At 48.3% G+C, this 12,861-nt stretch overlaps 1 protein-coding gene across 1 annotated transcript in view; it reads left to right on the forward strand.

The window, feature by feature from the left end:
• The first annotated feature begins 7,159 nt into the window (after nt 1-7,159).
• LOXL4 (lysyl oxidase like 4) overlaps nt 7,160-12,861 on the forward strand; it is a 76,143-nt gene continuing 70,441 nt past the window's right edge. The window contains exon 1 of the mRNA XM_032952104.2: nt 7,160-7,308. Coding sequence (XP_032807995.1) covers nt 7,211-7,308 — 98 coding nt within the window. The 5' untranslated portion in view covers nt 7,160-7,210. The remainder of the gene's footprint in view (nt 7,309-12,861) is intronic.

Genomic DNA, 12,861 nt, shown 5'->3' on the forward strand with positions numbered 1-12,861 from the left:
TGTCATCATCTATCCACTGCTGCTTGAAGGCCTCTCCAAGTTATTGCCATTCCTCACAGTCACGTGATGCGACAATGCGTCTCGATCCTGCACATGAACCAACCATTCTGATTCCCAGCCTTTGACTGCCACTCCAGCAATAAGTCTCGGTCAGAGGGCATCGTCCCTTTTAGCGACGTGTCCTTGCCAAACACTGACTTTTCTGAACAGTCAAGATGTCTCTCTAACTTTTGTACATTCTCTCACTTTCCTGTCTCTCATCGTCATTCCAAACATGCACCTCCCCATGTTAATTTACACATATTTTTCAACTTTTGTTCAAACGTATTTGCCAGTATCCAGGTTGCCAAAACATACTACCATAGCAGGTAATATGCACTGATTGAAAACTTTATTACAGAGGCAGATTGGTATGCGGCTTTTCACGACATCCTTTGCGGTATGAAGAATGGGAAAGCTGCTGGACTAGATGGAATAAACTGTGGATGTCGTCAAAGATATACAACATTTGCAAATCTTGCTTTAAGGCTTTCGTGACTGCAGGGATTCATATTCTTGGTTCTTTCGGTAAAGTCACGTAGAAGGGAAACAATACAATGAAAAATATATATAAAATAGAAAAATATATAAAATAATTAAATTACCACGTTTCGACTGCAATACAAGCAATCATCATCAGGTGTGAAAACCACAGCAAGAAAATTTCTAATTTGAAATTGTCTTGCTGTGCTATATATTTTTATTATTTTATTGTTTCCCTTCTACATGACTTTACCGAGAGAACCAAGAATATTTGCAAATCTGTTTACGAAATGTAAACACAGACGATTGACATATGGTAAATGTTTAAAACTTTTATCAAGGGGATTTATTGGTATACGCCGTAAATGTTTTAAATAAGCGTGCCCTCACGAAACTTTATCAATAGTCGTGATTCAAAAAAAGTATTTGAAATGATCACATTCAGTGGCGTTTATATGCCTGGTGTGGCGAACATTTTTTATATATATAACAAAAACACATTCTGATTCAAGTTGCCAAATTCTGTTAGATAAAATGTTAACACGTGGAAAATGCTAATAGCTGTTGAGCTGTTATGTAAGTACACAAAAAACACATGGACTTTGTGTCAGAGTGACTTATTTACTTCTACGATCGTGGCCATTTTCCACATTACGTCAATGTTTGCTTACAGCGGAGAGAACGAAAACGCAGCTGAGCGAGATGTCCAACCCCGCCAGCAAGGGTCGCTTTTGTTGTTTTCCTCGGCTGTCGATTGCGCCGACGAGGATTCATTTCCACGTCTCAAACATCAGCTGCGAGAACCATCCGCGAGCTCGAACGCATCCCAGCCTCGTGGCCTGGAGCCTCCTAACCCCACAATCCCTCCAATGGGCGTAATAACAACAACCACTCTTCTGGCTGGTGGGAGCAGCAATGCTGTGCCAGGAGCAATTGTCCCGCTCCAACCATCGCAACCGACGCACACTGAAAGAGGAGTGCGAAACCCACCAGGGGCAGTGGCTGATACAATTACTATTATCTTGTGTTGTGTACGAACTTTGCTCAGCTACTGAACGGATCAAAGTATTGAAGTGAAGAGGCAGACGAGAGCAGGTGGAAGTGCTTTGACTGATACGCAATTGATCGTGAAAAGTAAACAACCCAATGTGTCCTGCAAGTCTTTTTTCCCCGACATCAGTGCTGCTATGCCACGTGATTCAGTAGCATGGTAGTTAACGAAGAATATGGAAACACAAATATTTAAAGTTGCGCAATTAATCATGGGAAGATGCACCCCTTTGCAATGACACTGATACAGAAAGAGGCACACGTGACAAAGAGACAGGTTAATAATATGGTTGAAACGTAATGAAAGTGGCTCTGGATAGGACTGTCATGGCAAGACGATAGCTGACGGTTAGAAATAATAACACAGTGGCAGCCAAGGAATGGAATGCGTCCGAGGGTCTACGTCAAAAGTGGAGATGGAGCAACGAAATCAGTTCGTGAGCAGGTGCTGGGCGAGTTATTACATCGCAGGTTCGTGAGAGGGTGGCGGCTGCTTCGGAAGGCCTTCATCCAGCAGTGGATTAATCGTGGCTGATTATGATGCCCTAAATGTCGAACACTAAAAGCGCCGCGCCCGGGCGTGTGTAGTCTGTTTGTGCACCTAGCCTGGCACAAGCGCCGTGGTGACGTCAACGCCACTTGGTGGCGGTTGTTGTTGTTGTTGCTGCTGCTGGAACGTAGTACCAAGGAGTAACTGATGAGCGCCGTGCGGGTTGAAGGGTTTCCCGCGTGCTTGTGACTCTCCCATCGCGTCTCCTCCGCTGCTTATTCTATCCTCGCGTAATCGGGCAATCTCTGTCCAGGAGCTGAATTCCAATGTCGCGAGGTCTTCTAGCTCGCCGCGGCGAGAGGGCGCTTCAGGAGAGAGAATGGGAGAGAGAGTGTGAGAGAGAGAGAGAGAGTGTGTGAGAGAGAGAGAGTTGGTGGAGTTTTTGGCTCCTCCTCCTCCGTTGAAGGAGCGCAGACGACAGCGGAGTCCGCGACGAGAGGGCTTTCTGTGTGGCTGCTTGCCCCGCGCGTCGTGGCGCGCTGTTTTCTTGTAACGCAGCTGACGCCGTCGTGTGGGCCGAAATTGAACGTCGAATCCCAGGTACGGCGACGTTCCGTGCTTGCAACCTCGGGGCGGGTGGCAGGGAATGGAGATGGGACCCCCCCCCCTTCCCTCCCGTGGGTTGGGCGCGGCACAAATTGCCAATAAATAAAACGCCACTCAAATTCGCCACTTTTTTATTCCCTCCCCCCCCCCCAAAAAAAAGTAATGAATGGCGTGTTCACTTTTTTCGTTAATTTTTTTTTAATAATCAGGTTAAAGAAAAAAATCAATTCGGCAAATGTTGAGGTGTGGCGCCGCCCCAACGCCCCACACGGAACAGAAGCCGTCACTGGATAATGATGCCGCTGTGCATCCCCTTGTGTCAATCCACTGCTGGATGAGTGCCTCTCCACACATGCTGTGAGGGTTCTTTTGGCCACGCTGGTCCGTGCGGGTTATTGAAGGCGGGGGGGGGGGCGTAGAAGTGGAGGACAACAATGAATGTTGCCTCGCTGCCTCCCTCTAAACCCACCTCGTCAGCGGCGCGGCTCAACGACCACGGTGATGGTGATGGTGGCGGTGGTGGCGGTCATCCATCCAAGCACTATCCAGGCTTATGAGATCTGACGAGATCGGGCGGATTCTTCCTGGTTGCTCATAACAAGCAGGCCAGTTTAATATTTCGATTTAAAGCTTTCGTGACTGCAAGGATTCATCTTCTTTGGTTCTTTCGGTAAGGTCACGTAGAATGAGAATAAAATAATAAAATAACACAATAAAATTCTCACGACGTTTCGGCCACAACGCAAGCGTCCGTCTTCAGGTGAAAGGTACAGACCTGTCGGGACGGCGCTTGCGTTGTGGCCGAAACGTCGTGAGAATTTTATTGTGTTATTTTTTTTATTTTATTCTAATTCTACGTGACCTTACCGAAAGAACCAAAGAAGACAGTTTAATATTGTGGAGTGCAGGGGCCGGCAAGCAAACTAATACGAGGAGCCAAGATTTCAGTGCGGGATGAAGCTAGTGCGGGGCTTGTAATATATGTTATAAAGGAGCCCTAAAAAAACACGAATTGTGAACTTGCATAGTAAAGTCATTGTATTTGTTCATTTGCTATACAGCCAGATAATACGACAAATCGCTAACCTTGAACACCCAGTCGTTCATAAAAGTTGAAGGCGGTATAGTACTATAGTAATAGAGCAAGTACAGAATCACTGAAGCGGAATTGATAGCTCGAAAGCATTTAGCGCGGGGGCCCTTGAAAATGCGGGGCCCGTAGCATTTGTAGCGACTTTTGCTCCGAGGATAATCCGGCACTGGTCGCAATGCTTGTGAACACGTGACGGTGGTGGTGGTGGTCCTTGATCGACGACGTCACGAAGCAGTCATTCAAGAGCTCCGGCGCCGCAGGTTGCCAGTCCTTGTTGTGATCAGGGCCGGATTAAGGCACGGGGGGCTTTAGGGGCTGCAGCCCAAGGGCCTCCGCCAGTCTGGAGGGCCTCCAGAGATTAAGTGAAGTGTTATTTCATTTGTGAATTCTGAATTTTATGTTGTTAGCCTTGTAAAAAATACATTTTATGTTTCTTTAACTTTGTTTTCCTTTGGCAAATATTACTTACTAGGGGCCTCACAGTACCTGTAGCCCAAGGGCCTACACAATATTAATTCGGCCCTGGTTCTGATGTATAATAATACTAAGTACAGCGTATTATATATTTCCTATGCATTTGACTCATGTACCACACTAGGACTGCTTCTCCTTATTCTCCTCTCCCCCGGCATGCTCTCATCGTATAATCAGCCCGACATGCCTGCCTCCCAGTAGTGCTCCCCAAACTCAAGATTTCCAATGCGTTCTCCGTGAGTCAGAGGAGTCCAATTCTCCTCCCGCACGTCGAATTCCTGGGCTCACCGCGACAGCCTTCACCGGCAAAGCACATTCGTGTGCCCGGAACTTTCCTGGAGTTTTCTGAAGGACGGAACGATCACTCGCGGAGCCACGGGTGGTTTCTAACAGATGTGTCCAATGCAAGCAAATATCGTTCCGTTTTGTTCCTGGGAAAGCGTTCGAGGCGTCGTGCCAAATGAGTTTCCACAGGGTCCTTCCCTCACTCCGACCTCTATATGCAAAACAGCCTTATGTAATAGGAATGCAGCTCACTACGGATGTATGCCAACGGCCAGAATGGCTCACTGGCTAGCGCATCTTGGCTTGGCTTATAGTATAGTGAGCGCGTGGGTTCAAATCCCGGGCAGGGTCGGCCTCGTTAAATGGAATGAGTACAATCCTGGTGAATGCGAACCAGGATTGGCGATGAACAACAGTTAGTCCGTCTGAATAGACGAGTCCCCGTCGTAGGAATGTGTAAATGCAATACATGTTCATAGCCCACAGAGATGAACACTTCCCAAGTGGTATTACGTTCAATAATGAAGTCCTTGGTCTTATTTGTTGACAATTGCCCTTGATGGCTTGGCAGTGAGACTACGCTGTGTGTCGGCGTAGCAGCTTGGGATAGCTCAGCGGCTCGAGCACTCTGGTCCTTGTCAAAAGCTGAACAGTGTGCAAACACCGAGTATAACTCGTTTTATTTAGCGAATGCTATTTCACGCGACCTCCCACAGTCAAAACACCAGATACATTTACTATTTAAAAAAACATGTTCTTTGAGTGGACGTCAGCCTCCCGCTCCTGCAACGATGCTGAGAGAGACAGAACGCGTGGGATCAGATAACGTACAACAACAAAAAAAATATATTCAGAGACGTCGTATATACCTTCAAGGGGGGCTTTGGGTAGGCAACGTCACTAGATGGCAGTGGTCGAGACTAACAACGGCGTGACAGCGACATGCGGGGACGCTCCCGAGAGGACGTGCGCTGCGAGACTGTGAGATGATGGCGGCTTTCGGGAGGCTTTCATCCAGCAGTAGAGAGATCGTGGATGATGTATGTACGTCGAACTTCTTTCGCACCGCACGTAGCCAACCGCGCTAAAGTTGGAGGCGGTGATGATGAATTAACATTTTCAATTCCTCACGTTGGAGTTCTTTTCGTGCTGATGTTTATTGGTTTTCTGTAATGTTGATGACCGAGGTCACTCGCGAATGAGACTCCGTCCTTGTCTCCTGAGAGTGCCCACCTGGTTCAACAAAATAAACTTGAAGTTGTGCTGACGTTATTTATCGATGTGGTGTAGCAATTTTGTTATGAAACTTTAAATACATAAAAAAATGGAAACATCACAGAACGTACAAAAAAACACTTATTGGTGTCGCTGGCAGTGGCGGGATATGAATCTTGGCTGTACACAGTTAAGTTGGTCATTCTCTGCAGGAACACTTTGTGTCTCAAAACAGTGCCTTGGCAACGATCCAAAAGCTCTTTTTCTTATTTTCCATGCGTCTGATTTTGCCATCATAGCAAAATCTCAGAACCGCAAAAAAAGTTTAACTCTGCCCTTCCCCCAACCTCCTCCTCCTCCATGCCTCCCTAAGCCGTGCCGCTCATCCACCCCTTCCCCCCAGTTCCCACCCTGCTCTTTCTTACTCCTATCTGTGATCGGGGTAGGGTCTGGGCATACAGGGAGCAGCCAACACGTGTCTAAAGTGGAAAGGTTGAGAATGAGAACTGGCACCTTTATTCCTGCGTCCGCTTCCACCCCCAAAACTCAAACACACTCCCCGAGCCAACCACACACCCACCCATCCAGCAATCAATCTAGCCACACACCCAACCAACCACACATCCAACCAACCACACACCCACCCATCCAGCAATCAATCTAGCCACACACCCAACCAACCACACATCCAGCCAACCACACACCCACCCATCCAGCAATCAATCTAGCCCCACACCCATCCATCCAACCACACATCCAGCCAACCACACACCCACCCATCCAGCAATCAATCTAGCCACACACCCAACCAACCACACATCCAGCCAACCACACACCCACCCATCTAGCAATCAATCTAGCCACACACCCATCCATCCAACCACACATCCAGCCAACCACACACCCACCTACCCAACCACACACCCACACATCCAACCACACACCCACCCATCTAGCAATCAATCTAGCCACACACCCATCCATCCAACCACACATCCAGCCAACCACACACCCACCCATCCAGCAAACAATCTAGCCACACACCCATCCATCCAACCACACATCCAGCCAACCACACACCCACCCATCCAGCAATCAATCCCGCCACACACCCATCCATCCAACCACACATCCAGCCAACCACACACCCACCCATCCAGCAATCAATCCCGCCACCCACCCAACCAACCACACATCCAGCCAACCACACACCCACCTACCCAACCACACATCCACCCATCCAGCAATCAAGTCCACCATCCAACCAACCAACCACACATCCAGGCAAACACACACCCACACATCCACCCACCCAGCAATCCAGTCAGTCACACACCCAACCATCCACACGTGCACCCAACCACAACCCCCCTCACCCCTCCCACCCACGCATTAACCCAGCCAGCCAGACACGTCAGCCAGCAGCTCCCCCTTCTCACTGACGTCAACGTTCTGTTGTGGGCCCCGTGGCTCCTATGCCCGGTGTCCCCCTCACCTCACACTCAGAGCTGCGACAGTTCATGTGCAGCAGCAGCAGCAGCAAGCTCAGCTCCTGCAATTCGCATCACTGCCGGTGAGATCTCATGCCTTGTTTATTACACACACACACGTACCTACATATATCTATAAGTAGAATCGTGAAGTGTATTTTGTAAGGATGAGATGTTTTTCATTTACAGATAGGGGCGCTTGAGTTTATGCGTATTTGATTTGTTACACGGATGAACCTTTGCTTAAATGCCCACGTGCCTTACAATCACGCCTCGCCTCGCCCCAACGATCCCATTTGCCCTGCTGCGCACCAAGCGAGTATGAGCTGTCATTCATTGTCAAGGCTCGGATTGCCCAGGCAATGCTAGACGTGGTGGCTCATGGCCACAGGTCCATGAGTTCACATCCGGAGACAGGCGAGACTTGCCGTTTCAATTTTCATTATCTTAGTTCTGCATCAGTCGGTGGAGGAAATGTTTGATGAAAAGGTGGAAATTGTGTTAATCAAAAACAGCTCGGCAATACTGTACTCGCCATAGCAACGGGGAATTTCTTGCACTGGCCGACAAGCTTAAGGCGAGCAACAGCAACGTGCGATCGGCTGAGTTAAGGGACACTTTGACCTGACAATGCACAAGTGTGTACACTGGAGGAGTATCGCGTATACAATTACAAACCTATGTGTGTCTTCTATATGTATGTGTGTACACGAGGTTTTTTGCTTGTCACCTATGCAGCACTTGCGCAAGTGTCTGGCTCTCAAGGCATTGCCGTGCCGGTCTGTAAGGCTGAGCGACGCGGCGTCTTTGTCCTCTTCGAGCTGTCGTGCAGTATATATATAGCGTGCCGTGCGTGCATACGTTGTACCCTAAGACGTATATATATAGCAGAACCCTTCAAGGATGGAATTGGAAACAGGCTTGTACAGCTGCCATTTGCGTCCACTCACACTCATAAAAGGGATCCTCCACCAACATAACGGAATGTCCCAAAGCACAAATCCTCATTCACCCCGTGTTTCCTACCCGAGGCAGCTGCTGCGCTGTCATCGATAGAACATTGGACTTGCAATCACCAGAGATCAATCAATTTTACGACGCTGAAAGTTCGGACAATGGCCACGTGTTTCTTACATTCACCGCCCCGCTCCTAGCCGCCTCTGTCCAGCCCGGCGGCACGGATGGGGGTCCCCGCGGTCGGTGTGCAGGCTGCGAGTGGTGGGGTCAAGTGTGGGTGCCGCACCGGTGTGCAGGCTGCGAGTGGCGGGGTCAAGTGTGGGTGCCGCACCGGTGTCCAGGCTGAGAGTGGTGGGGTCAAGTGTGGGTGCCGCACCGGTGTGCAGGCTGAGAGTGGTGGGGTCAAGTGTGGGTGCTGCACCGCTTCCAACGCGTTTGGCCGGTGTAGAAGAGAAGACCTCGTGAGGCCTTTCCGCCAGCGGTGGCGTAAGCGGGACATTGCAGGGCTGCGCCTTTGACGTGTTATCTTGCCCGTCGGTCTGAACGTATGGAGAGCGAGCAACTTGCCATGAATTCGCCGTTTCGTCTTACACGCAGATATGTCAGATAACTTTCAGTATATAGGCCTTCAGAATGTGGGTTACATCTTTACATTGTCTGATTTCTTACAACATCCTGTTGCAACAACCCATTGCGTTCGTGAACGGGTTATCACAGAAACGGATATCACAGATTTATCTAATCTCTTGAGATAGCACACCAATGCCGGACTCTCTGGCATTAATTAATTGGCAAGATAAGTTTTGTTCCGCGACAATACGACCAGCTTTGTGCTTTTTTATTATTAGTATTCATGTTTATGCAGTAGGTTCAAAAGCTAAGAGCACTAAGCTCGTGCGCAGGTACGAGATAGATCGTTCCATCATGCATGATGAAGGTGATGATGGTGACCCCGTAGAAATTTTAATTTGCAGTCTTTGAAGTTTTAAAGTGGTCCCCTCTATGCTCAGACTGGCAGACCAGGTTGTTGTTGTTGTACAACTACGAATGCAAGCTGAGTCATGACAACGACAAATTAAGATGCAGACAGACGGTGGCTTAAACCCAGATTGAAAAGTTGTAAATGAAATGCACAAGAGGCATGCCAATCATTTAACAACGAACGACGCGAGTTCAACACGCCCTGCCGTCAAAGAACAACTACTTTCGAACCCGTATGAAGCACGTCGTGTTGTCCTCGGGATGTATTGATCCCTGCCATAGGAATGTTGAGTTTCCAAAATTGGCTCGGGATGGATAATGGAGGCGAGCGAGGTGTAAAAAAAAACCCCACCTGAGTATGGGTCCATGGGTTGACTTTTTGAACGCTGGTGCATAGTGCTGGAGCACTGTGCACATACAGTTAACGTCTCCTTTATTTCTCTCGAGTACACGGAGGGCTCAGGGCGTTATCCGCATCGCGTCTGGCTCGCCCGCTGCTCATCCCGCTCGCTAGCGCGCTACTTCGCACGGCAGCTGACACTATACTCATGGCGCCACCGGTGGCGAAATGTTAACTACCTCGCCCGGTGTACAGGAGGTCGTGGGTTTAATCCCGACCCTGACGCCTGCTGTGTATTTGGAGTTTGCGTGTCTCTGTCCCCGTAGTCGCGTGGATTTTTCTCCGGGTCCTTCGGTATTTCCCTCCACATTTAGAATCAACGTGCTTTTAAGAGTATTTGGCTGCTATATCATTTCTAAATAATAAGCTATAATTTGTGGCCAGGTCGCTTCTGAAAAAGAGCTGTATAGCTCAGTGGGTCTTACCTGGTAAAATAGACATATTTCAGTTTAGTTTTAGTAACTTCTAAACGGAATCACCAAAGTTTGACGTTGCAGGGTGTATATTCAGGACCCCGCAAACTCATCTTTCACGACCAGTCGTGCTTAATTTCTAACTACAGTTCATATTATTTTCCGGGTGGCTCATGGTCTGGAGTAGGCCCGTGACTTGTAGTCAAAGTCATGGCGAGAAATATACTGCATGTGGTGTGCCGGCTGCGGAATTATTTCGGGGTCACTGGCCATGATGGATCGCGGTTGAAATCGAGCCCTTGTTCACAGAAGTACACAATTATTTGCTGTGTCAATAATGAATGCACAATATAACACCAATTCCCAACTGAGTTATCAATTTATTTATACAACTATGTATCACTTTCTGGCTTTCCGTACCTATCTCACAACGGAGAGCATATCAATACTCTGCATTAAATACAAGTGAGTTGTTGGTATGATAATAAATGGTTGGAGAATATCAAAAGACGAACTGGGTGAGAGGGTGTGAGTAGTGGGTTGTAATGAAACCAAGAGCCTACATCTGGATGTAAATAATTTGGCTATGATTGTGTGTGTGTACAGTAACATTTTCTGAACTTCGAAAAGTGGCTAAACCTAATGCACGAAATTCCACGTTTCTCATTGTGAAAATCCAAGTTGAATAAAACTGCATGCCAAAGCTGGCTCCGTTCCAGCGGGGCTGGCTAACCCGGTCCCGGTTTTACGTTGCGTCGATGCATGCTGGTGCACGTTAGGTGCAAAACCCATTTACGGATTAAACTAATGTCTAGAATACACGGGGATTGCGATGAGTGATCTGCATTCACGCCACAGCCTTGCGTGAATATGCGGGTGAGTTGTGGCTATGCAGCCCAAACTCTGGGCCATATCGTAAACCACTGCAGCCTGCGCTCATTCAATGGAGGAGGAATAGCAAAACGACACGAAATCTCTCATGAAGCCCTCTCGCGCCTAGCAGACCTCGGCATTGGAATTTCTCTCCTGAATATATTGCCATGGTGAATGGCGGTGTAAATATTCGACCCTTTATCCCAGAGTTACTGGGATAATTCCAGGCTCCTTGGCGGATACATCTATATCACTCACCACTGGACATTGACACGAGGTTCGCCCGCTGAGAATGTACAAAATCTATCGTATTCAAACGTGGTGGTCACTAAACCTTTGGTGTGGGTCCGTGCCAAAAATATAACCACACAATTACGTAGCCAGTTTTCAGCGGCTTTTAGCATGACGCGCACACTCGTACGCCAGCCTTTAATGAAAAATAGCAGCGGTGCCGTTTCAATTTTGCGACTGTGTTCAACCAACTTCAACGCGGAGGTGCGGTTAAAAAAAAATCCTTGTCACGAACGGGTCGCGAAATTCTCGTCACAAACAGCAGCGCCGTTATAAACGTTTGCATTCACTATTGTCCAGCACTGTTCAGGGCATTCCACACTAATTTATGCACGAACCGCTGGAATGTCTTTTGCGGGAATGTTTAACTTTGAACAACCTGGACCATTATTTCAAAGGTCCCCATTATTAAAAGCCTCATTAATTTGTTGTATTTATAGACGTTCAAACCTGGCAGACTACTCACTTTACGTTGTGCCAAATAGCACCATCGGTGCACCGTGTAAACTTGCTAACGTTAGACCAGCTCGCTCGTGAAGAGCTTGTGGGACGCGTGTGTGCCACGTGTGTAGGGATATAGTGCTCGGGCCACAGACACACATCCTTGCCAGTTTTCTTTCCCGTTTAACTGCCGCCACTGCCATATGGATGGCAGTCCATGCTTTTTCCACGTGCCAGGTGTAAGTGCCTTCAAAATACATTAATTGCGCCGAATGTAAATTCACTCATGCTGTGTACAAGAGGCCGCAATATGCTCAGTTTGCAGTGGACCACTGGCAATTTGCCTGAACTCACGTATTCGTAATAATTCAGAATCGCTTGTCACGAGCCTCTTTCCCGACCACCGTTGACAACCCGCACGCACCGATCTGCCAAGGTGAAGTATGGTCAAACAACACCCACATGGCGTTGGCAGGCCTTTCACTCATTGGTGGATTAAGAACGTCTGGGAATTTGTTTCTTTCATTTATTTACAATTTTAATAAGAATAAATGTACAGGCCCTTTGTCAACGCACCACCACGTGGTTAGACCTGTGATCGGATGGGTTTTTTAATTCAGTCAAATCTCACAAGCAAATCCTTCAGCGCAACTTGTCAGCGTCATGCCATTGGTTATCCCACTGCCCAGAAGACACACGCGGTGTGTGTTTTGCATGAGGTCCTCCACACAGCCACACGCATCGAGTGTCGATGAGAACTGTGCAAAAGTAGGACGACAGTGGTCCTCAACTCCAGCTCTCTCTCTCACGGCAGTGTTCTTGCCGTTCATTATTCCACGTCCGAAAAAAAACACACAACAGTCGCATTCACGAAGCGTGGCGTTGTTACATAACGCATATCGTTGTACCTGGCCAGCGTGTGAACGGGGGAAATTTGGCGTGGTTGAAAGCCGGACTATAGATGAGCTACGATTGGTGGTGTGGTCGCCACTGAGCATGCCAGGCCGTGCTGCAGCATCGAGACCCGTGGGCCACAAGGAATACGAGTGGGGGACGAGGTATCTGAAAGGCGGCTGCATTGAATTACGTTGCATCTGGACCTGTGCCAAACACACCACGCTACTGGTTGCGAGCACTGCAGTTGATAACCACCGGCCGATGAGAATCACAGCACAGCATCTGCCCCCTTGTAAGCATTTCCCAAACTCCGCGCTGAAGTAGCGGGTGACTATCTATGGAGGAATTGTCCAAAGCTTCCACGCGTGACCCTCGTGAGCGAA

This window comes from Petromyzon marinus, chromosome 11 (genome assembly GCF_048934315.1).
Source record: "Petromyzon marinus isolate PM22_M1 ecotype Great Lakes invasive population chromosome 11, UKy_Petmar_22M1.pri1.0, whole genome shotgun sequence".
NCBI classification, from domain to species: Eukaryota; Metazoa; Chordata; class Hyperoartia; order Petromyzontiformes; family Petromyzontidae; genus Petromyzon; species Petromyzon marinus.